General features: G+C 38.9%; 4 protein-coding genes across 11 annotated transcripts in view; 2 read left to right on the forward strand and 2 right to left on the reverse strand.

The window, feature by feature from the left end:
* Positions 1 to 1,338: 1,338 nt before the first annotated feature.
* Positions 1,339 to 9,755, reverse strand: LOC6646406 (protein nervous wreck). 5 transcript variants are annotated; one of them, XM_023178085.2, is made up of 13 exons: positions 9,659 to 9,755; positions 9,040 to 9,189; positions 8,716 to 8,945; positions 8,124 to 8,651; positions 7,042 to 7,957; positions 6,300 to 6,960; positions 6,165 to 6,224; positions 5,149 to 5,181; positions 2,955 to 2,980; positions 2,726 to 2,888; positions 2,534 to 2,650; positions 2,047 to 2,474; positions 1,339 to 1,865 (listed from the first exon to the last, which is right to left on the reverse strand). In XM_023178085.2, exons 2-13 carry the CDS (start codon positions 9,058 to 9,060, stop codon positions 1,803 to 1,805), a joined length of 3,246 nt encoding a protein of 1,081 aa, XP_023033853.1. In that variant the 5' UTR covers positions 9,061 to 9,189; positions 9,659 to 9,755; the 3' UTR covers positions 1,339 to 1,802. The 5 variants fall into 5 exon arrangements, with proteins under 5 accessions (XP_023033853.1, XP_023033852.1, XP_015033059.1 ...); XM_023178084.2 differs by having other exon boundaries at positions 2,534 to 2,653; XM_015177573.3 differs by lacking the exon at positions 5,149 to 5,181 and having other exon boundaries at positions 2,534 to 2,888; positions 6,300 to 6,719; positions 6,789 to 6,960.
* Positions 9,756 to 10,879: 1,124 nt separating this feature from the next.
* LOC6646407 (vesicle transport protein USE1) lies at positions 10,880 to 13,088 on the forward strand. The gene is made up of 4 exons (XM_002069113.4): positions 10,880 to 11,074; positions 11,234 to 11,441; positions 11,500 to 11,886; positions 12,930 to 13,088. Exons 1-4 carry the CDS (start codon positions 10,946 to 10,948, stop codon positions 12,968 to 12,970), a joined length of 765 nt encoding a protein of 254 aa, XP_002069149.2. The 5' UTR covers positions 10,880 to 10,945; the 3' UTR covers positions 12,971 to 13,088.
* On the reverse strand, positions 13,063 to 13,987 carry LOC6646408 (dihydropteridine reductase). Its single transcript, XM_023178050.2, has 2 exons — positions 13,904 to 13,987; positions 13,063 to 13,789 (listed from the first exon to the last, which is right to left on the reverse strand). Exons 1-2 carry the CDS (start codon positions 13,985 to 13,987, stop codon positions 13,166 to 13,168), a joined length of 708 nt encoding a protein of 235 aa, XP_023033818.1. The 3' UTR covers positions 13,063 to 13,165.
* Positions 13,988 to 19,974: 5,987 nt separating this feature from the next.
* LOC6646449 (protein boule) overlaps positions 19,975 to 24,577 on the forward strand; it is a 35,177-nt gene continuing 30,574 nt past the window's right edge. For all 4 annotated transcript variants that reach the window (XM_015177584.3, XM_015177587.3, XM_002069117.4 and 1 more), the window contains exon 1: positions 19,975 to 20,430. The gene's annotated coding sequence lies outside the window, so the exon portion shown is untranslated. The remainder of the gene's footprint in view (positions 20,431 to 24,577) is intronic.

The raw sequence follows: 24,577 nt of genomic DNA on the forward strand, positions 1-24,577 counted from the left end.
ATATTACAACAATTAATAAGTTTTAATAACTAATTATTTTACGTACTGGCATTTAAGTTATTAGGATTAATCATCATCATCTACTATAGGCAAAAGCTTTTACTAAAAAAAAACCCGAAAACACAACGAAACACAAACAAGAAACAAATCAACTGAAAGTGATCAAATCGGCTCTTGATTGATCTTTCGTTTAACGTTTTCTATGTTTTATGGTTTTTTTTGTTTGTTTTTTTTTTTCTTTTCTTTTTTAACTTGGCTGGCACAAACAGTTCTTCATCAAGCACACTTAAAATTGGCTGCTGCTATAATACTTCTTATTTATATATACATATTATCGCTTGACTTAGTAGCTGATATTCGAAGACCCGTTTCAGAGAAATTTCAGATAAGAGATAGCAAGTGAGACACTGATACGATATAATTATTCGTGTATGAGTGTGTGCTATCAAATAAATACATACAATAATTTTCTCTTTCCTTTTCTTTTGCTTTTGCATTTTTGAAACGTTTTTTAATACAATCTATGTATATATATATATATATGTATATATATATATATATATATACGTTCCGATACATGTCTGCTTGATTGTATGTATAACACATTACAAACTAATAATTATTAGTATAGGTTTTATAAATACGTCTAAGTATCATATATATAATATATATATATATATATATGTATATATATATATGGTTTTGTTGTTCTTAAGAAGGCCCAGTTGATGTCTAACTATGTATAAACCCAGAGGCAGTCAAAGAAGTTGTTTTTTTTTTTGTTGGTGCTATATTAATGGATGTACACAATTTGAACCATGATGATGGGGAGGGTCGTTGGGAGGTTAATGAAATGCAATAACTTGAGCTTCTATATATATATATATTAATATATCTTTCATATGCTATAAGTGCCAGAGACTGCAAATAATTATTCTATATGATATATACACAAATGAGAAAAATAAATTTATATTTTAAACTCGAGTCGAAGAATCTATTTAAGTGAGCTCAGAAAAAATATATATTACCTACTACACTGGGACTTAAATTTTGTAGAGCAGTTTTTCAATTGAAAGCCTTAAAGTGAACTATTAGCACATTAAGCACACAAATTAGTGTTGTCAACTTGTATATGAATCAGAATTTAGTGTTGGAAAACGGATTACACTTTGATTTTTTAATTGCAACAGCTCTTTGGAGATCAGATGGCTAGAAATACACATTTCTAACAAAGTTAAAAGTGCCTTAAGTGATTTAGAATTTGATTTAGAAGCTTGAAGAGTAAGATTTTGTTAATAATTTGTGTTAAAAACTTTGAAAATTTTGTAGAAATATTTATTGAAGTGGTTTTTGCAGTCTCAGAAAAAATTATTGTTTATGTGTGTGTAGAATCGTTGGTATAGACTATATAGTGCCTAAGCTATTGTGAGTGTGTGTGTGTGTGTGTGTAATCGTTGTATTTGAACGAAAAGGAAATCGACTGAGGTTTTCTGTTTTTGCATAATGTTCATCTTTTTTTATCGTTACCAATTAAAGCTAATAAATTTTCGTTTACCATTTGCTTTGTCCGTCTGAGTCAAGGAATATATAAACCAATTTACTATATATGTATATCTAGAGATATTGTGTGGATCTGTAAGTGTAATTGAATATGTGTCTTTGAGTGTACGTGTGTGTATATGTGTGTGTGTGTGTGGATGGGTGGGTGTCGGCATGTTTGAATGGGTATTGTAGGTTGTGGTTTAAGTGGTGAGTGTTGATTTTGGGTTTATTTGGATTGGTGTTCCGGGTGTTCCGCTTTATAACTGTCCGTGGCTATAGTCTATATAGTAGTTGTATGTATCATGCTCATGGTCGTGTGCCTAAAAAATATAAACAATAAAGAAAAGAGAGAGAAAGAGAGAGAGAGATCAACATTGAAGTAGCCGATCAACATTGAATGCATTTTATATATATATATATATAGTGAGAGAGACAGAGATAGAGAGAGAGTGAGCCTAGCCCATTCTAAGCATTCGACTCTTTAAGATTTTGCAAACGTGCCAATTGATTTGAATCCAATTCCTCTGGTATGCTAGCTCGACCGCCGACCACCTGTTTGGGTGCCTCAATATCCTCTCCCATATGCTCCTGATTCTGTCCATTTTGTGTTAAGTCCTGCTCTTGCTCTTGATGAACTTGACCATTTAGATCCAAATCGTTAGATTGTTCGCCTCCACCGCCGCCTCCGCCTCCACTGCCGGCATTAGCAAATGCATCATCAAAATTTGCATCGAAATTCGCCTCAAAATTAGCCTCGAAACCATCTCCACTGCCTCCGCCATCTACAGCTGATGATGCTGATGTGCCCTTGCTATCGGCTGCTCCCGCATTCGATTTCTCATTGAAGGGATCATCGACCTCCTGCAGTACTGGTATATCAACTGAGGCCGATGCCGAATCGGTGCCCTCGGAAAAGGATTGTTGATCCTCTGTTTAACGAAATTATGGACAATTGGTCAGTGTTTATTTTCTTTTACCAGTCTCCTACCTTCTTTAGGGACCGTATTCTTGGTCAACGGTTTAGCCGCTATCTCTGGCTTTTTATCCGCTTGCTGATCCTTTGTGGTTTCTTGTGGTTGTGGTTGTTGCTGTTCCTCCTTCTCTCCTACTGGTGGGAAAGATTTATCTGCACCGTCTTCAACCATTGGGGTTGCAGCGGTAACTATTATTTGTGCCATACCTAAATTCAATGTGTTTGAGTTCACTTTGGCGCTGCCAGCTGCTGCTGCTGCCGCAGCCCCTGCCCCTGCCCCTGTACCAGATCCCGCCGCAGTCGCTCCAGACTTTGGCAATTGGGGTGGTGGCAACGATGGGGGCGGCTTGCCATCATCACTGAGATCGTCCTGCGAAGCGAAGACAACCAATTAGTTAATAATAATAATTGCAATGCACTTCCTTCTATACTTTACCTCCATGCCAGGCTCTTGAATGAGTACTGAATATGAGTATGCATTAAAATAAAAATGAGAATAGGAATTGCTTTACTTAGTTAATCTCTCTTTCCCGAAAACGAAAAGTTTCATTTTCGTTGCGAAACCAAAAGCATAGTTTTCAGTTCTTCAGTTATTTATGAAAGTTAGTTATTTCGTAATATACATATATATATTTTAAGTAGAATATATAAGAATACTCTTAATTAAATGGTGGTAATCATTTTTAGGAGCGGTGAAGTAGGACTACAAGGAAACCTTTTTAACTTCTTGTTGCATGCCCGATTAGACAAAAAACTAATTAAAACAAACTAATGCAATTTAGAGAATATAAATCGAAATAATAGCATAATATAGAAGGAAGTAGGGCAAAGTAGGATACGGGGAAATGGAATTAAGTAGGTTAACAAAGGTACATACACACACGCACATGCGAAAAGGACAACAATGGTTGAAAAGGTGGCCAAAAAGATGTTTAAACTGTTTAATTCTTGACTTTTTTATAAGAAAACACAAAAACTATTCACAAATTCACAGAAATTATCGTCTATGAGGTATAGAAAACCATTGAAACTTGTAAGCCAAAAGAAACAAAACTATACATTTACATAGGATTGGACAAAAATATAAATAAAATTATTCGTCATCATATAGAAACATTATCATACTCATAGTTCTTTTCAAAGCATTTCTTTCAAGCATTTATCTAAATAAAATATTGCATTGAATACTTTGCTTTATTGAAGAAGAAAATAAACCCAAAGATTCCACTATTGCACTATGGGAAAAATTCCAGATTGGTTTGGCATTTACTACACGGAATATTGATTTTCATAACTGAGCCATATTCTATTCTTCCTCTATTTTTGATCGTTTTAGGCTGCCGTTTTAATTGTTAGATATTTTTTGATAGTTTAATGCATAAACTACCTAAACTGAATCACTGGAAAACTGGTAAAATTTAGTGTTGTCTTTTATTATTTTCTCTTTTTTATGTTAACTTCTATCTATCTAATAGTTTTAATGTCATCATCCAAACTATCGAATACTTGATGGATGCAAAGTTGTCCTTATTTTTATCATCTTACTCCAACATACAATTAGTCGACCGAGATATCTTGTGCAGAATCATTTATAATGATTCTCAAGCTACGATGACCTAACACCACAAAGTACTCAATCGAAAAATCTTTCTATGAGCATTGTGTGTTTTTAGGTTTTCTTTTTGTTTTGCCTTCTCTTAAAATTTGTTCTCTCTCTCTCTCTTCTTCCTCTGTTCTCTTCTTTTTCATATTTCGGTAATAACAATTTTCACTTGAATCCCTTATCAATTATTGCTCTCTGCTGTGAGCAACATTAAATTGACAAACTCGTAGTCAACAGGAAAATCGCTTTTTGTCGATATGGAGCAAAAAAAATTCCCATGAAGGCCAAAATTTCTCAAATTTTTCCCATAGTACAGTGCACAATGTGAAATGGAAATAATTTCGCCCCCTAAAGTATTCAATATACAAGTGTCCCAGGGACAAATATTGTTTGTCTACTTCAAGGGGCGACTTCTCTCCATTTTGAGTCCTAGGAACGTACTCTTGCCCCAATGTTAATACATATGTATATTTTATTTATAATTCATTTATAAAATTATTCTGCTTCTTTTGTTGCAAAAAACAAGAAAAGCTAAAAGATAAGACCCAATATATAAGGGTAATCATGTTTAATATCAAGATTTCGACAAATTTCAAATTTTTGAGGTCATTAGTGTTTCTTTTTAAAATACAAGTTTATCAGATATACAAGTCTATACATATTCAAGGGCGAAGCAGGGGAAGGCAGCTCCCCTAATTTAAATATTATATTGATTTGATTTAGTTGTCCTCAATTCAAGAATTTCAATAATAAAATTATTGGCGTAACCTATAGCTCCGAAAGATAAAGTGTGATAGAGCAAAACCCAGGTCCCAGATTTTTTTTAGTTTAATCAAAATCTATTTAATTTGCTATACTTTAAATGAAATTTTCAACTTCATGAAGGGTTTAATTAATCGTAACTGAACTATGTATATATATAATACAATAAACGGGGAACTAAATAATGTTAGAAATAAGCTTGGCATGCTTCAATAAAACGATTTATTTCCTTCAACAAATACAAGATGTGGAGGGGGAAAATTACCATTCTTGGCAGTTGTTAGAGATTGCGTTTGCCCTATAAATTATTTGAAAAATACACAAAAGAAATACATAATTACACCGAGACAGAGAGAGAGAGAGAGAGAGAGAGAGAGACAATTGTGAGTTAGTTGGGGGGGAAAGAGAGAAAACAAAATATGCATGTAGACACACAAAGTAAACAATTTAGTAGAAAATCGAAGAAATATAGTTTAACAAAGTTTACTTGTTGGAAACACACCAAATTTTATATACTGATTATATGGTATATGTTAAATAATATGAAAATTTGTATTATACATACATAAATATCAAAAAACTGCAAAATCAGAGATAGAGAGATCAAAGAGATCAAGAAGGTTATATAGACAAAAAAATAAGAAGCAAAAAAACAAAAGTGGAACATATACATTTTTAAAAAAAATATCGAAGAGGCAAAAAACACCGACACCGATACGACACACACACACACACTTTGGTTGGTTAAGCAGCCTAAAGAACACTGTAAAAAATTAGTTGTAATTTAGTTCTTGCTTCTGTCTCAACTTTTTTGTTTTTTTTTTTAATTTTTTTTTTTTTTGTGGTTGAGTTTTAGAGCAGTAGTAGTTTAACACATTTACTGGAGATTAGAGTGGAGAGTAGTTACAGTGGTGGTAGGTGGTGATTGGTGGTGGATTGATTGATTGATTGATTGATTGGTGGTAGAGTAGGTGGTTAGTAGTAGTTAGACGAGCTGCACTTTGGAGAATAAGTTTACCTCTAGAGAATATAGAAGCAGGTAATAACAAAGATTTTGTTTTTTGTTTTTGGTTTTTGTTGGTTTTTGAAAATTTGAAATAGGTACTAAAGGAATCGATATTGAGTGATATATGTATATATATATAAATAAGTAGATAGATAGAGAGAGAGAGAAAGAAAGAAAGATATTTTTTGTTTTTTTTTGTGGTGGTGGTGGGGGGAGGTACTGGGAAAGAGTGTAGGGATGGATGTCAAAGAACTAACAATGTTATAGACATTTACCTGGCGGAGGCATACTCGGAGCAGCAGCAGCGCCATTTGGAATATAACCGCTATCCTCATCTAAATCAAGACGCGAAGAGAAAGAGAGGGAGATTTAAAGAGTTCTATAATGTAGACAAGTGTGAGAATATTTACCTGCCGTATCCTGCGATCCAAACATATCTTCCGTCAATTCCAATTCCAATTCATGGGCATACTCTGGCGGTAGAGCTGGAGCTGGGGGCAGGGCAAACGATGGCGGTGCTGTTGGCGGTGGAGACTCATCGCCACCTTCGCTCAATGGTTCACCCAATTCATCGCATTCCTCAACGACCAGAGATGGGAAATTACCAAATTTGCCATCCAATTCACCCTCCCACCAGCCATCGTCAACACCGTGGGCCGTCTTTGTGATAATCTTGATCTTGTCACCCTCCTCGAAAGTCAGCTCATCCTCGGCGGTGGCATCGTAGTCATAGAGAGCTATACACCATTCCACATCCGATTTAATGCGCTTTTGCGGTGCCATTATGACAGACACCTGATCGGGCGATTGCATCGAGTCCACCGTTTGATCTTCAGTGTCAACAGTATAATCGACAGATGAGAATGAGATTTGTGATCGCAATTGATTGCCTGAACTACCATTAAAGGCGGCCACGCCGGCCGCTTCCTGATCAATATCCAGATAATTGTGCGGCACATAGCCCTCTTCGCCGCGATAGTTGCGAGCCCGTAGCCATCCATCGCCGTCACCCTCGCCGACCACCTCCAATTGTTCGTTCTCCACAATGGTCAGCTCATCGGGATTTTGAGCCTGAAACGTTAGATAAAATCATTAGCACAGTTTATACATTCCTATAGGTTTTGGTAGGTTTTATCGATTGTTTGTACTTGCCGTATAGCTATAAAGTGCCGTACACTTGAAGATGGCCTCCTTGGGCTCGGGTACAATCGGTTCGTCCTTGTCATCATCGTCTTCGGCCCCCCAATTTACCTCGGTGGGATCGTCCCAGCCACCAGTTGCACCTCCAGCACTCGACATGGCAGCAGCAGTAGCTGCTGCGGATGCTGAAGCTCCAGATGCTGCTGGTGTTGCCCTCTCCTCAGTATCGTCATCGCTGTCGCTAAATGTCCGATCCCGTGACAATTGCTGCTCCTGCTTGTTTGCCTTTGCCTGGGATGTTGTTGCTGCTCCCGCCGCTACAGCGGTCTCCTCCTTGTCACTGTCATAGAATGAATCGGAACTAGGATTCTCGCCCTGACCCGAAGCATCCGTGCGCATCGATATGGAGCTGGCCGAACGTGTCAACTCCTGCACACCCATAATTTCAGCCTCCTGGACCCATTCGTCCACATTAATGCCACCATCACGTAGGCACTGCAAACATGCCTCCGCCTTGGCTTTTTCTGTTTCCGAGCGACGTATTTGATCGCGGAACTCTTCGATCTTTGTATCCAAATCGGGTCCATTTGGATCATTGGGATCGCTGCGCTGACCAGAGTCACGCAATGACTGACACAATGCCAATTTCTTGGCGTTCTCTCTTATCGAGGCATTCTCCTTAACCACACGTCCGGCCAAATTTTTGGCCTCTTTGGTGAGAGTCTCGGCAGCCGAATCATGTTCAGTGGTTACCTTTCTCACTGGATCATTGTCGCATGCCTCGAAATCGTATTGAATGTGCTGCTTGAGCACCGGATAGAATAGATAGCAGCACTGCAGATTGTATTCCCGTGTCAACTGCTGGGCCTGGTCACGGATCTTGCCAAAACTGTTCTGTGTGGCCGAGCAGGTCAATAGTTCTGTGCGTCTGGGCATGAGAAGAAAAACCAATAACAAGGGGTAAAGTTAATTCAATTAACCAGAAGGCGGGTCTAGCTTAGGTCAATTGTCATTTGCTTTTCAAAAGTGCACCTTCCTACATTCTAATGCATACTTTAGGGGGAAAATTTCCGCATCATTTCATTTAAACTTACCCCATTAGCATAAGATATTCGGCAACCCGCTCAAACACATAATTCTCCATGGTGGTCATTGTTGTCTGTAGGTCAACAGTGAAATAACGATTTTGATGAGCATTGGCCGCCGCCAGGCTCAAAATGTAATCATTTCTGGCTCCCGATGATTTCTCCTCGAGCAATTCCTTCCGCGAAGTGACCCGTGCACTATTCTTCTGCAGCGACGTGATCGATTGAAAGAATGAGCCCTTTTTCTTTTTCAACTTCTCCTCAATGTCGCGTGCTTTGTCACGTACATCGTGGGCACAGTGCTCCTCATCGAAATATGATTTCTTGGTCTTATCCACATCGCCGACACTCAGATGCAGCTCCTTTTGGACATTAACAATGCCCGATAGCGAACGCTTCGCAATGGCCAATTTATAGTCTCTCAAAACTTTGGCCTCATCGGCAATTTGCTGCTGGAACACCTCAATGGCAGCCAAACGGGCACGTGCCAGCTTTTCGTTCTCCTCGAGAACCGTGCGCCAAACGCTCCACATGTTCCTAAAATCGTGCGGAGAGAAGGCAATAAAGAAAATACATTTAAGGAAATTTATCGTAATATTACCAGCGCTCCTCCATGCCCTCCATTTTAATGTCGGGTATATTGGGTATCTTCTTATTAAGATACTGCGACGATATCTTGAGTAAGGCCTCACTATATGATTTCTCAATGGCCGAACGCTTGATGGTAAATTGACGTATATCTTCCAGCAGATCGCATTCATGTTGATTCTTTAACTGCAACTTGGCCACCTGCTCTGTATGCAAATTCTTAAGGAACTTTACATAGTTACCCTGCAGACAGTTAGAAATATAGATAGATAAGCATTCAGTTATTATATCATTCCTGATTATAAATATACTTATGTATTGTTCTTTTTTTTTTTACCTTACGTGGCGGTGGCTGCATTTTGTTGGCTCTGAGGGATAAGTTCTCTGTGCACTAGCAAATGAATTCTATAATCTACGTTTTCAACGTTCTTAACTTGGCTTTCTTATGGAAGGGGGCTTTTCCTTACATTACCACAAACAAACAAAACTGGAAAATGAAAGCAGAAATAATGAAACAAATTCACTTTAATGAATGTTAATGATTAGGGTAAAGTGGAAAGGGGTGAGGTTCTCAATTTAAATGAATTTGCTATGGTCATAACACACTGACACAGACACACACACACACACACATACACGCACTGAACTGTGTAACTGGAACGAACTTATGTAATGAGAACAATTTACTAGCATATCCAAACGAAAGACATAAACTACACACAGAAATCGACAAAGAAAAAAATATATATATTTTCTTAATACACAAATTTTCATAAATTTGTCCCACGCACTTGGCAAGTTAAAATCCCCCTTTACCCCTCCCGTATTCTGAGAGTGTTTTTTTTTTATTATATCGATTTCTTGATTTCACGGTAGCTAGCTTAAGTCTTTTCTTTTTTTCCCGACCGAGATGAGTTTATCTATTGGAGATAACAAAATATGAGAATTTGTCTAACACTTTTCTTGGACATTGCCCGTGGGGATACAGTTGAGTTAAATCTTCCTTCTTTTCTTGTGCTTTTTGTCAGTTCTTTTTTTCTTCTTTTTGTTGTTTTATTTATGGCTTTTCCACAATTGTGAATTTTTACATTTTGTCCGTTAATGATGGTTCCGATTTGTCCCTTTCGTCGCTTACTTATTGATTTCGATTTTCACATTTATGCGAGAAATTCTCTCACCAGCTGCGCGAGAGAAACAGAGAGAAAGGAGACCCCAAGCGACCGACTCAAAGAGAGAGAGAGTGTAAGATTTTGGTACTGCTTTCATTCATTCATATCCTCATCCTACACATGCGCTCTGAGTCGACTTCTGGATTTGTTTGGGCCCAACAAATGGCTTAGAGATGTCAACTATCAGCTGGCACTGCCTTGGCATGCGCCACGAGTCCAAAAATAACTAAACTAACTTTGCTGCCAGCCACCGGTTCAGGTGCCAAAAAACAAAAAACAAAAATACCCTCTCAAATCGCAACAACAACAAATACATAATGAGTGTGTGATAACGAAAAAGTTCGGCTATCAATAGGGTTTAAGTATTGATATGGTTAATTAATGATATATACGAGGCAAGGGCGTTTGATAAGATTTATTGCAGTTAGCCAAAAAGTAAGCCACAATAATTTTGGTAATCCTAAAAGTAGGCAATACAACTATTTAAGTTAAGCAGAAACCCAATACACGAACCATAACTGTTTAAAACTCAGTCCTAAACTCATACTAGTTCCGAATTGGAAAAAGTTAGAAAATGAAAATTTGTAAAATGAAAATTCAAAGAAAAATAAAAAGGAGACCAAATAATTCTTCCATTAGATACATTCAAGTAACTGTGTATTAAAAACAAATTTATATATAAAAAAATTCAAACCTAGATTAAATTCAAATTGAATATGTATTTTAATATCAACAATCTGTTGTTAGCCAATTGGGAAATGTTCTAGTTTATTAAAGTCACAGAATGAGTATTAGTTATAATGAAAATAGCAAAAAAAAAATGTTACAGTTTTCATTTGTTTTGAAAATTATGAATATATTTTCTAATCCATGCTTAGATAGTCTAATACACAGTTCTGTGTTTTCCAACACTACTCATGCGTTGTGTCACAATAGCGTAGCTACTTATCGATAAGCCTATCGCCCGCATAAATTTATCGAAAGTCAATCTTTTTTTTTATTTTTTGCCCTGTTGTTGATTTGTTGTTGTTGTTTTTGTGTTTGTCGTTGTTGTTTAATGTTTCCCCCTTAAAAATGGCCACGAAATTAAATGTAAACATTCGTACACTTTTGGCCAATTGCGAGGATTTGGCCAAGAATGAGGAGAACTTTTGGCGCCTGCAGAAATTCATAAAATCCCTAGATACAATGGTCACAGAACTTGTAAGTTGTTTTTGTTGGCTGTTGTTGTTGTTGTTGTTACAAGTGCAAAACGCCACCTGTCGTGGCAAGCTGTAAACACTTCTTGCAACAACTATACTTATATTTGAAATTTTAACCATGATCAGGAGACTTTTTATTAATGAACTGTGTCACATTTAGGCGGCAATGAACGATGACCAAAGTGCATCAAAAATCTCTAGCTATACAGAACGTTTACAAGCCCTTAAACTGGCTACTGGCTATGCGGACAAGACGACGATAGCCACGTCCAAAGGAGCCGAGGATGCAGGCGAAAATGCCGTTAAGGAAATGCGACAACTACAAAACACCAAGCAATACAACGATCTACGAAACGATCTGCTACAGGGTAAGACAATCCAAGAGTAATTTATGGAGTTCAATTATCATGACAATACGTTATTTAGACGGCGGTGCTGTCCGGCGGAGACGTGGACCTGATGAGCATGGCTCATCATCGAATGGCTCTGCATCCACCAGTGCTGCGGCTGCTGCTGCTAGCGCCGCTGGTGTCAGCGGTGACAATATGAACGAGGCTGTCAAGTATTATAACAATGCCCAAACCAAGATTACAGAGCATATGCTTTCGCTGACACGTAATCTGAAAGAGCAAACAGAGGCTGCCAATCGGATAATACGCAAGGACACAGAAGTTGTATCGCGTTCCACAGGAATGGCCGATCGCAATATCAATTCGTTGGGCAAAGAGGCTGAGAAATTGGAGCATCATTCACGAAACGCCTACAAATGTTCCCTTTGGCTTATGATTGTATTTGTAATAATTACTTTTATAGGTAGGTAAAGATCACAGGGCCATGTGAACTGATGCTGTTCCCTTGGTTTAGTTTCAAGCTTAATAGTTTGAATTAGGATAGGATTGGAGCTGTAGGATTACTATCATCAAATGATAACGAGTTTATAGAAAGGAGAGAAAGCCCTTTTAAGTATGCTCTGTGGCTCATTCAAGTTCTAATGCATGCCATCTCATTCATTTTCATAAGACATGCCATGCCATCTCTTTCCCTTTCATATTAACATCAAATTTAACTGATAATGAGCAAATCCCTTTAGAGAGTGAGTGAGTATGTTCACTAAAATTAATAATATTTAACTGATTCACTTGTTTAGTTGTCCATTGACTCATTATGTTTGTGTTTATAGTCTCGAGGAGAGACTTGGGAAAGCTTAGTTTTTCGTAGGTATATATATACATATGAACCAACCGATATATATATATATATTCAGAAGCCGATCTGATTTGCATACACAAATCTAAAAATCGGCAAAAGTTTGAGATATATCTTGTATTTAGCGTCTAAAGAGGAATGATCAAAATTGTAAGAATTAAATAAATAAGTCAGTTAAGAACTGAACAAATGAGTAAGTGAATTATAAAACGAGTAAGAGTGAGTCAGTAACTTAACTTGTTCATCATGTTAAGCCATTTAGCCGAATATTGGTCACAAGCTTTATTAATAGGCGCTTTGACGTTCCTGATTTTTGAATAAATGATTAACACAAATACGAATATGTACATAATCTGTAGAATTAAAGATCTAGAAAGCATAAAAACTAGTAACTAGTTACCAATTCTGAGTCTTTAAAAAAAGCAAATCAGAAATATGACTAAACCCCAAAACACTTGAGACCAAAGTTAAACCTGCATTTTAAAATATTTATAAAAGTTTCCATTGAATACTTTGAGAGAATGGATAGTGAGTAATCCAAACTTTTGAAATCTAGGGAATTCCCAAAACCGTCGAAACGATCTAAATTTAATGCTTATGGAAATTCCAAAAGGAACAAACTTTTAATTCGATTTACTTTTTCGTTGCAGGCATGGTTTTGTTTATGAAGATTATGAAGAAAAAGAAATAAATACATAGTTTTTACTTTGTGCCGCACTGAAAGAGATAAAGAAACGGAGGGGCAGTGCTCTACGATGGAAAAAGAGATCAAAAGGTTATCCATTAAACAATTTGAAAGACCGCTAAAACGATTCGATTTATTTATTCAGATGTGGAGATTTATGTACAAGCGCCAAGTCAATTATTTATGTATGTGTGTATAGTTTTATTCAGCTGCGATGAGCTCAGTGATGCCATTCTTGGTAATCAATTGTAGCAGAGATCCAGTTTTGGGTCTCTCCTCATTTTTGGTCCATTTATCGAAAAGCTGGGCCACCTCTGTCAAGGGTGTCCATGTGCCAAAGTCCGCTTTGGGCATCCATTTGCGATTCATCGGGGTATCGAGAGTGACGGGAAGAATGGATACAACAAGTGAACCAGTTGGCAAACCGGATTTCTCAGCACCCAGCGAACGAGTTAGCTGATGAACGGCCGCCTTGGCCATGCCATAGCCAATCATGCCGGGAGTACCCTCCAGAGCTGGCTTTGCTCCAGTTAGAGCCAACAGTCCGCCGTCCTTTAAGTGATGGGCAGCCACAGCTGCTGAAATGCTTGAAGTCCAGACGCTCTGACGCCACATAAGATCGGCATTCTTGGCCAAATCCTTTTCGGCATTGCCGCCAGCCCAACCGCCGGCCACACAGATGACAGCATCCAGTTTCTGGCCATTCAGAGAGTCACCCACTTTGCTAACCACGGCCGATTCTTGATCCGGCCAATTGGCATCGCGTGGCACCACAATACTGACATCGGCCTTCTCGTTTTCACTCAAGTCAATGCTGCCCACCCACTGAGGGTCGTTCGAAAATGAAAATGGAATGAAATGAATCATTGTTTAATTGTTACTTGTAAAGTGAAAGGTTACTGCATTGTGTTTTTGGCTTTGGCCTTAATGGTTACTCACATAATTGTTGGCTTTAAAGTGATCGACGCACGCGGAGCCCAATGCCCCTTTCCCACCATAGATTACTACGCGACCTGCGGACATGATTGTACGAGCCTGTGCTGCCAGTTTAATGGTTCGAACTGAAATGAGAATTCAACTTGAGGCGAAAACAAACGCAAAGGCGTCTAAGCTGTGATTCAAGATGAATTAATGGGCAAGAGCAAGAGCGAGAGAGCTTTGACCGATGCAACGAGTCGGGCATTAACCACTTGGTAGTTACTTGGCGAGACCTGTTCTACCGGTAATCGGAATTTATTTTAGATTTGGAACTTTTCAAACAACAACAAATTAGCCGAATCGTTGTGTTTTAATCAACAAGTGTGGCGCGGTGCTTGGTTGGGTAGAAATCAATAATACTTAACCAGGGCTGAAGGCGAATGCAAAACGATCCAGTTCATTGGCAACTAAAAGAAGGTGCTATAAAAATATATGCCTTATTTGTGGTACCAAATGATTTAATTAATGCTTAATTATTTATGAAATGTAGAATATTTTTTTTAAATATATTTTATTGTCCAATAACATCTGATAGTTTCGTGAACTATTGGTTCCAATTACTTACGCATCCCTGATTTCAACTAGCCTACATTCAAATCATCAGCATCAGCTGTTTTGTAAAAATGTGGCAACACTGTTTAAACAGCTGATAAAACTGAACGATGGATATTTTCACGAATACCCCAAACAATGTTAAACACATGTTACAGAGATAACAGCCCAGCCACTGTTAACCATTCTTAAGAGAGTAAAACGTGCGAACATGTTGCAGTTCGCCTCATCGGTTGGGATCAATGGTTGCGGTTGGCCTCAATGGTTCGAAGTTCGATGCTTTTGCTGCATTTTCGCTCTTTGTTGCATGTTCGACTTAATGGCTCGAGTTTGACGTGGTTTCAAGGAGTTCGGTCTGGTTCGGGAGGGTATTCGTAGGAGGTTAACTTTTTAAAGCATTTCGACACCTTAATTACTTTTTACTTATTATTTCATAACAAATGGTTTTAAGTCTCTTTTGGTAATTTGGGGGCAGTTTTTGTCCATCACGAAAGGATTTCGCAAAAAATGCGTTGAAATTATTAAAAATTACCTCATTTGAATTCAATTCGAATGGATTTATTCGACTATCGTTTTTCAGCTCTGTAATACCTAAATATGTACTTAAATTTAAGAAACATACATTTAAAAACAATTTTAGAAACAAATTCATATCCCATATCCATTTTGAAAAACTTTGTTGATCAGCAACGCATTTCGATTTCCCGCCCAGAAAATTTTGTATCTGGCTAGTTTTGCCAAAACGAACTCATCCTTATCGATGACGTCGAAAATGTTTTTAAGAGCCTCCTTTATACCGTTTATGAAGGCCCAGAAGAGAGCCAGCGTACATACATATGTACATATTTTGCATTTCAAGATTATATATCATTATGCTTCATTGCAGCTGACCAATTCTGATGAAGTTGCTGACAGCGTTCTGACGATCTTAATGCAAGTGCCCAGACCGTTGAGGCGAAACATAGTGGCCATAGTGTCTGACAGGTTCCGGATGAACATTCGTGACCTCCTCACGTGTTCGATGTGAGACATTTGGCGAATTATTTCATAAAGGAATCGGATATGTGCTGTGGAAACAAGGTTCTTTTTGGTGGTGGACACTGTTCAAAAGAGAGGAATAGCGAAATCAGCTTCAGGAAATACAGGAAGGATGCCGATCGATAAATTACGATGATGCCAGAATTCGTCCATGTTGAGGCAATAAACGGCGTCCTCCTTCAGAAGGGGCTTCGCCAAGAGAAGGGTGTTGCAGAATACCCCGTTTCTCATGAATTGAGTCCTTGCCTCCAGATTCTCCGCGAACTTGGGCCTAGATTCCATGGAAATGTTGCCCACTCCTGGAAAATTATTCAAATCAAATTTTAAATCACGGAAACTCAGCGTATGTTTCTCCATGGCGTGGGAAGAAAGCTCAATGTGATCGATCGTTGCGTCGATAAATTATCGCGATCGAAAGTTGCGAATTAAGCCCGCGAATAAGCCACCAAGCTTTTGATTATTGTAATTGCCAAGTGAATTTGTTATAACAAATAAAGGAATTGTATATTATAAATTGTTAAAAATGCCTGAATGTAACGAATGCGGCTATACTACAGCCAAAAATTCAAACTTAAAGCGGCACATAGCCAGTCGCCACCAGGGCACGGCCAAACGCCTTTTCGAGGCGGCATCTGCCCCACGGGCTCCGTCTCCTCAGCGGGCTGCGTCCCCTCGGGCTGCGTCTCCAGATTGGGCACCATTGCCACCAAGACCACCACCGCCACGCCGGGTGTCGCCTGTCCCTGATTTCGGGCTCATTCCATTCCGGGTCCAATCTCTGAGCGAAGGCCAGAGACATGCCTTCCTCAGGAAAAAGGGGTTAATTTGGCGCACACCCGAAGCACAGAAGGCTGCGTTCCTCCGGCGCATTGGGGATGTCATTGACGACGACGACATGCTTGTCAAATACCCAGTCTGCCTCTATACGTGAGTATTCTTTTATTACAGATACTATAAGAATATAATACTAATCTATATGCATATGCAGCATGTACAAAGCCGTCAATTGGCAAGGAGGGTATAGGCATGTGATGGACTGGCAAGTGGTGGCCCAAGATTGTAATGTCAGCTACGACAGCAAAATACTTTACGAGCTGTATCACAAATTCCTGACTGAGGCAGAGGTTAAGGAGCGGCGCCGCACGCTGGAACGGCCGCAGCAGAGGCTACCTTACTGATGGGATGATGGTGAGTACATCTCGGCCAATAATTGGTAAATAACGTACACGGAGAACATTGACAAGGCCACTGTAGACTCAGTGTTAGTCAAAATATACCAGATGTATTACATCTCGAACCCAGGGCCAGGGTTCCGAGTAAGAGATTCGTGGGTTTCCGTCTATCGCCTTCCGGCCCATAAAATCGCAGCAACAATGCTGACTATTAAATAATATCCCACCAGTCGCCAAGATACGTAGTATCTTACCATAGCTCCCAAATAACAATTACGGGTTTTTTTGTTTGCGCTCAATCCATGATGAAATAACATAAGGTGGTCCCGTCGGCAAGAGACATACACTTAACGTATGCTTGCAATAAATGCGAGTGAAAGGAATAGTATTCTGAGTGTCTATTGATGGTGAGCGAGACGGTAATGTGAGTGAGTAAACGTGCACTGAAGTTAAATGTACACTTCGGTAAGCTTCGGCTTCCGACGAGACCACCTTATGTTATTTCATCTGGCTCAACCTTTGAGCAGAAGCGAATAAACAGAAAAAATTTGCTCTCACTCTGATCAAAAGAGTTTTTTCTATTTTGCTTCGGTTTTCGCTTGAGCGTTGTTGTTAAGTTCTTCGTGTTGAACTCTTTTAACAATTCTCTTTTCGGGAGTAATATAGTTGTCGCTCGCGAGTTGAGACTCAGTGAGTGAGTGAATGGAATAAGTTAATTCAAAAAGCAAAAAGTCTTGCAAACACTCATTAAGGATTTTTTTAAATAAATAATATTTACTCTATTTTTATTTTACGTTTGTTTTTTTTTCTTAATGTAAGTAATAAGTCAAAAATATTTCATTTTTCTCCGATTATTCTTTTTTTTTATACCTTCAATCGAATACTTGATTAACAATAGAAAAAATATTTGTTTGTTTGTTTATTTAGTTTAGGATATGGTTGTAAACTATCAACCTAACAATTATTACAAGCACTAGCTACTACGGCCATCGGCTTATACGAAAACCACATCCATACACTAGCCTGGGATTCGAATACGGATCCCCGTTGTTCAACAAAATAGAAAAAATAAAAACAAAACAATATAAATGAATTCAATGAATATTTTCTATTTATTTTGACTAATTGTTTAGCTTAATTAATAACAGAGATTTTAAATTGTCTGCTCTGCTATTGAGCCCCGACGTTTAATAAGTATCACTCGCTTAAAGACGTTTTGCTTCACTCATGCAAATACTCGCGGTCTAAGTGAGACGAAAAAAAAACGATTGTTGTCCGAGCGCGTGTGAGATAAACGAAGAGATTATCAATACTCTGCTCGCGAGTATTCTTTTTATATACTCAGTAAAGAGAATTATTTGAAGACGTCGCAAAACACTCAATTGTTATTTGCGAGCTATGGTATTCACAAGTTGCTCGATCTCTATATATCCGATCTGGCCACTCTATTACCCTCTATTTTACTCTCATTGTCTGCGGCCCGGGCGAATGCTTTTGGAGGTTAGGGTGAAAGGGGAAAGCACAACCAGTCAGGCGGAGCACTTGGCATTGATGTGTCTTTGTACGGTGGTTTTGTCGAAGCCTTAAGCGAAAATGCTCCGCAATCATTAAGAGAGACATGGAATACTACACTTTGACTTCAATGGGACTTTGGTGAAGTCTATTTGAGCTCCAATCAAGATCATTCGGCTATGGCCTACGTCCTCTCGTTGTTACCTGGTGTGCCTGTGGTGCCAGTCAATTCGGACGAGTATCTGAACGTTACTGAAGTAACTTACAATCATATTGAGCATTTGATTCCCATATGCATGGCGAATTCAAGCTTTACAAAAAGGATTCTCTATTTGTCCATTCCAGGTAAGAATGGAATTCATAATGTAAATAATTTCTAATATTTCTCTTCTTTCCAACCATTTCACTGAATCAAGACTGGCAATCGCAATCCTGGATACTTGACATCGTTAATCCCAGCGATCAGACTCAGTCTGTTCTTATCGAAGACTCGAAAGATTTACCCGAAAAGATGACTGTATCTATTCTAAGCGAGAATAACAATAGCTTTGACCTCACCAATGCAACAACAACATTAGCAGCCTGGATGTACATCCAGTTGGCAGCAAAGTGACCCTCAAGGATGTTGCGGTGGCGCTTCACTCACTAGCTCTACCATCGGTCTAAACTTCACCATTGCCAATTTGCTTCAATATCCACTTTGAGATTCAAAAGCCGCTTAACCAAAAATAACCTAAATTTGGTTGGGGAAAAAAAAGTTAAAGAATAGAAGTGTCGTTCTACCAATTGCTTACAAAAAACTAAATTGTTTGAATTTAAAAAACAACTTTAAACTTTCAATTCATTCTCATCTTGGAGAATGAAAAAAATGTTTATGGAAGATTCGAATAAATTCAATTTTAATAATGTCATAGAGAATCAAGGCTTTGGCATTGCAAAATCTTTAAGATGCCTGATTGTTATATAAAATATTGATAACATCAGTTTTAATGAGTTTTCTCTATGTGTTAATCCCTGAAACAAAAAGTATGTGAAGAGTATAAGTTAGTCGGCTTTGTGTTTTCGCTACGAGTTCGATCTGGTTCCATGTGGTTCGTAGCGAACCACCGTTGTTGTTGTTGTTGTTTTTTTGTTGCTGCTTTCTTGTCGCTGCTGCTCATAACGGCCCGGCCACCGTTAAATTTTCCATTTCCATTCAATTTTAGCTCTTTAGTCCGCCGATGAGAACGCATGTAAGAAGAAAAGCCGCTGCCGGAAAAAAGCAAAAATTCTTTTCTACTTTCTCGCCGCTGCCGCGTGTGTGTGTACAAAAACATTTATTTTTTTTGTGTTGGTTGTTAAATCAGAGAGAAACAAAATACAAAGAGAACTAACAAACAGCTATAACAATAACGATTGTCTTTTTCACTCATTTAGCAGGACATTTTGAATGTTATCAAAAACCAGGCATTGAAGCAAAATTTTTATTGAGAATAGGCGGCGCTGTGTTTTTGATCTATAACGGGAAGTTTTTCCGGTCAAGGGGGGCATCGATATACTCATTTATAATTGTGATTCGTAGGCAGTAAGTTCTCTAGTGCAAAATAAATATATTAAAAAAAAAAAAAAATAAAATATATGTTCTAATAAATAAAAAAAAAAAATTTAAAAAAAAGCAAAATCGAAACACAACAAAATAATACAAAACGCAAATCTAATCAAAAAAATAAACGACACCAACCCGACGGCCATTAAAAAAAGTAAAAAAAAAAAGCAAAAGAAAAAGCAAAAATTTACCAAAAAGACAAAATCAATCTAGCCAAAAATTGGATTCAACCAATTCATAATTATTCATTTGTGTTTTTTTTTCCATTTGTTTAACCCGTGCAATAATTTGCCTAAGCGCGCTCTGTATCCGTGTCCGCCTTTTCTCGTGCAATAAGTATTCGTATCCAGCTCTTTTATCTATCCGTTGTCCTCCATAACAACAACAAAAACCAGAACTCGCTGAGGTGCTGCTGATTGGTGTGGAAGAGCAACAACAATATCACCATAGAAGAGAAAAAAAAAACAAACTAATTTCAAAGCCAAACGTTATCACAGTAAAAGGAAAGCAGCAAACAGCAGAAACTATCCAACAAGAAGGAACAGTCCAAGCTGAAGAAGAACTACCAGAATCAGAAAATAGCTCATCTTATTTCATCATCCTGAGGAAGATAGAAGCGTCTGCTAACGGTAAGTAGATGGGGTCTGGGTGGGCAGTAAAGGGCCTCCCCGATTGAAAAGTAAATGTCACATGCACTCTCGATAGTGGAGGGGGAAAAACAAATTTTAAAATGCCTAGCAAAAATTCTTTGTTCCCTGCAACTCGTTTGCTTAAGCATCAGAATGTGAGTCAAGTCAAGAAGAAGAAGAAGAAGAAGGGAAGCGACGTGAAGTGTCTGTGTGTGTGTGTTGGTGGTTATGGGGTGGTAGGAGGTGGCACAAGTGTACACGTGTGTGTGTGTGAGTGTGTAAATATGTGAGCATCCAGCGGAAAACGTGTATTCTGTAGGAAAAACCAGAAAATCGAAACCGGGAATTGGGTCAGTGTGTCAAATGCTCGCCGACTCGCTCGACTCTCTTGGATATGTAACTCTTGGCTCTAACTAAACTCATGGTCTTGGTCTTGTTCTTGGCTAAAACGTGTTTTCTTAATGTTCTTGTCGTCGTCGCTCTGCTGCCGCTAACGCTGCAGCACCAGCTGCTGCTAGTCGATTTCTTCATTTTAACTCTTTTACTATTTTTTCTAGTCGCCACACTTGATGCTTGGCCAGCCAAAAAGATCTTGCGCCCCTTGCTCTCGCTAGCTTGATTGTTGGGTCCATTGGGAACACATTGTGTGAGTGTGTGTGTGTGTGTGTGTGTGCGTGTGTGCTTGGCTGTCACCGATAGATACTGTGCCGTACCTTAGCGATCCAAGACTTTCGATAGTGGGGAATAAGGCAAGAAGATTGAAAAAAAGGCTAATTAAAAAAAATTTCGAATAGGTTCGCAACTCCTTGTCAGCTGAAAAGTCTTCGCTTCTCTAAATCCACCCCTGTATACAACAATACCTAATAGTAAATCTATTGAGTGTAGAGATAGTCTAGTTAAATGAAACATGTGTGTCCGCATTCAGTGAACTTATGTTTCTTCTTTGTGTGTGTTAATTTTAGATTTCCATTTAGGTATGTCTACAAAAGAAGAAGTAATCACCTTATGTGGAAAAAAGCAGTCAAGGATGGAGAAACATGCCAAGATTTTGAAATTGATATTTTTAAATAGCTTCAGCCTCTCTTACCACTCACTAATTCGGGATTCAAATTGGAATTCTCTTGATCCTTGAAATGTTGGGATATGTTGTCCCATTGGAAATTGCAAATTAATTGGCATATTAGGCTTGTGATTTTTTTGTTAACGATTTTAGTCTTCGCTTGACATATTGTCCATATATGTATATAGCCATTATAAACCTTAGCTATGAGGGAGGGCAGACATTCTAGTAAAATATAATTACATAATTATTTACACTTTTGGCCAGCATTTTGACTGGCTGGCTAAAAAACTCATATTTACGTAAAATGCCAATTAATGTTTCGAAACAGCCGACATCTCTTTGGCATAGTATGCATTTACCGTTGCTTATATGCAATATACAGTGCTTTTTGAAGTACTTAACTAGCAGTTCCCTCAAACGTTAACGTTTAATCTCTCCCTGACTCCGTCTCTCTGTCGTTCTCTCTCTGCCTCCCATGATTCTCCGGTTTATTCGGCTTTTTGGACACTCGGTTCAGTTGATCTTGCACTCAGTGCGACGCGTCGTTAACTTAGGCATCAACTGCGACGGCCACTGCGAAGCTTTTTACCTTGAAGCTCGCCTGCACTTGTCGCCAGAGTTGTTCTACCTCCATCTCCCCCAATTGGCTAACATGCTCGCTCGCTCACTAGTTCGTTCGTTTGTTCGTTCGCACGGTGCCACTACTCTCTCTCTCTCTCTCTCTCTCTCTCTCTCTGTATCTATGTTTGTATTTGATTTTGAACTTCTAAACTGAAGCTAAACAACTAGCACATCCAACAGCAACAACAACAACAACAATCATAGAAACACACACCTTTCGAAATAGCCAGCCAGTTGGCTTTTAACATTATTTTTTCTTCTCTTTTTTTTAATGTTTGCTAATAAAATTATTACGACTTGTCGGACTGCTAAATGCGTTTTTAAGGTCGCCGCCGTTGTCGTTGCTGCTTGACCCAATAAAACATCTTTCGGGCCCCGCTTACATTTCGCGGTCCATTTAACACATGTTGTCCATGCTGCATGGAGGGGCTAGAGGGCTGTGATTTTGCTATTTAGATTTGATTTATTTCAAAGTTATTTATTATACAACCAGGCCAAAACAAAATAAACAATAGACCCACTGACAGCAGCGACAAGCACACACACACCAAAAGAGAGAGAGTGTGAGTGAGAGAGAGAGAGAACGTTTTGGAGAAACAGCAAGACAGATTAATTTTGTGTGTGAGAGTAAGGGAGAGAGAGAGCGCACTAATAAATGCTAACCAGCTGGTGCACATGCTCCTGCGGGATAGGGATAGGGATAACAACAAGGAAAGCCCTATATTATAGGTTGCTGGTTTACTAGTTAACTGGGTTCCGTTCTGTTCTGCTTCCTGTATATGTGTCGTCGCCCACGCACGCACATGGCAAGAGCTCAAATGAGAAAGAGCACGATATACACAGAGTGTATGTGTGAGTGTGTTTGTGTGTAGGAGAGAGCGCGTGCTGTCAAGAGGGGTTGCTTCTCTGTTACTGACACTGACAGTGGAGCACACACACCACACACACACCCAAACGAAGCGTCGTCGTTAAATGTCGGCGCGGCTGTATAAGAGCAATAAATAATGCACACGAAGAGAGACCCCAGAGAACAAGACGATGGCCAGTTAAGGGGGTGCATGGAGTGCTTTTGGGGGCTCTGTGTCGTCCCTGTGTCTTTGCCTGTGTGTGTGTCTATGATTTTTGCACTTGAGAGCGGATAAAAGTGGCTTTGATTTCGGTTTTATCCGTTTCTCTGCTTCTCACAAGAGATATGGCGCTCAACAAATAGATCGAATCTCTGATACCCTGTATAAAATGCAAGTTTTAGGCTGGATTGCTTGAGGGCGAGCACCTTCACCTTCTGGATATTCCTTATCCAAACCTAAATTTTGTCCCTATGCCCATCTCTGTATTTAGGTTAACTGCAGGGTGCACAAGTACCTTAAAATTCGAAAAATACTCCCACAATTTACATTGTTTGAATTGGTAACCGATTACTAAAGTAATTAAATTTAATAATTAAATTTGTATGTAAGCCTTTCACATAAAAAATTCCTTTAAAGATCATAAGGAAAGTGTGTCCTGGCTTGTGGGTCCTTGGGTCGGTTTGCTGGCTGGCTCTTATTTTCCGATTACTTTGTTGTTGCCATTAAGTGGGTGGGTATTTGCGTGGCCGCCCCACATTTGCATGCCATGCTGACACGGAATTTGCTCTGCTCTCTCTCTCTCTCTCTTTTACTCCTTACCCACTCATTCACTCTCACCGCGAGGCTCTGTTCTCTGTTTTTCTCAGCGTTCGCTCTGTTGACGATACGCGCGCTCTCTTTTAGACTGGTCGGCGAGTGCTGTTGGCTCTAATATAGAGGGATATCAGAGGGATGCGAGAGTAACCTATATAATTTTTCCTTTATTTTTTGCCTGTTTCGTTTTCCCTATCCACATACAGCAAGGAGGAAACGATGGCGGCTGCTGCTGCTGATGTCGTTGAAGGTTTTTCTTTTTATATGGTGCACACATATACATATGTATATATTTTATTCTATATAATTTTAAATTTGTTTTTCGTTTGTCGGCCGACTAGTGACAGCGACAGAGAGCAAAGTAAAGAGCGAGAGAGCGAAAGAGAGAGTGGGTCGAGGTGGCTTTTGCTATTGCCTTTGAATTTAATGTTAAGTATACGCATCAGTGAACTCAATTTAATTATCATGATTGTTTTTCTCGCTGTCTTTGGTGCTTGCTGCCACTGCCACTGACACTGCCACAGCCACAGCCAGTGATGAAATTGAAATTTTCCAACTTCTCAAATTGGACTCCAATTTGCCATTGTTTGCTCTTCTCGTTGGCTAATATATCAACGTGTATATATGTGTGTATGTGTCCCCTTGAATTTGTCTGTGTGTTTGGCTTATGTAATATAAGTATAAAACGTAAAATTGATAAAAAAAAAAAAGCTCTGGCCATAATTACGTCGCGATTCGCCCTTCGCCCATTTTTTATCAGTGGCGTTATTTATGCGCCCTCCCGCCACACACACACACACAC

This window comes from Drosophila willistoni, assembly GCF_018902025.1.
Source record: "Drosophila willistoni isolate 14030-0811.24 chromosome XR unlocalized genomic scaffold, UCI_dwil_1.1 Seg143, whole genome shotgun sequence".
In the NCBI taxonomy this organism is placed as follows: Eukaryota; Metazoa; Arthropoda; class Insecta; order Diptera; family Drosophilidae; genus Drosophila; species Drosophila willistoni.

Bases quoted from the DNA above. Each gene is read 5' to 3' on its own strand.
- LOC6646406 (XM_023178082.2), bottom strand. From the start codon at position 9,060: ATGCAGCCACCGCCACGTAAG. The intron at 8,652-8,715 runs GTAATATTACGA...GCACGATTTTAG, and splicing joins GAGGGCATGGAGGAGCGCTG to GAACATGTGGAGCGTTTGGC. The intron at 7,958-8,123 runs GTAAGTTTAAAT...TCTCATGCCCAG, and splicing joins GAATATCTTATGCTAATGGG to ACGCACAGAACTATTGACCT.
- LOC6646407 (XM_002069113.4), top strand. From the start codon at position 10,946: ATGGCCACGAAATTAAATGTAAACATTCGTACACTTTTGGCCAATTGC. The intron at 11,075-11,233 runs GTAAGTTGTTTT...TGTCACATTTAG, and splicing joins ATACAATGGTCACAGAACTT to GCGGCAATGAACGATGACCA. The intron at 11,442-11,499 runs GTAAGACAATCC...TACGTTATTTAG, and splicing joins ACGAAACGATCTGCTACAGG to ACGGCGGTGCTGTCCGGCGG.
- LOC6646408 (XM_023178050.2), bottom strand. From the start codon at position 13,987: ATGTCCGCAGGTCGCGTAGTAATCTATGGTGGGAAAGGGGCATTGGGC. The intron at 13,790-13,903 runs GTGAGTAACCAT...AACGACCCTCAG, and splicing joins ACTTTAAAGCCAACAATTAT to TGGGTGGGCAGCATTGACTT.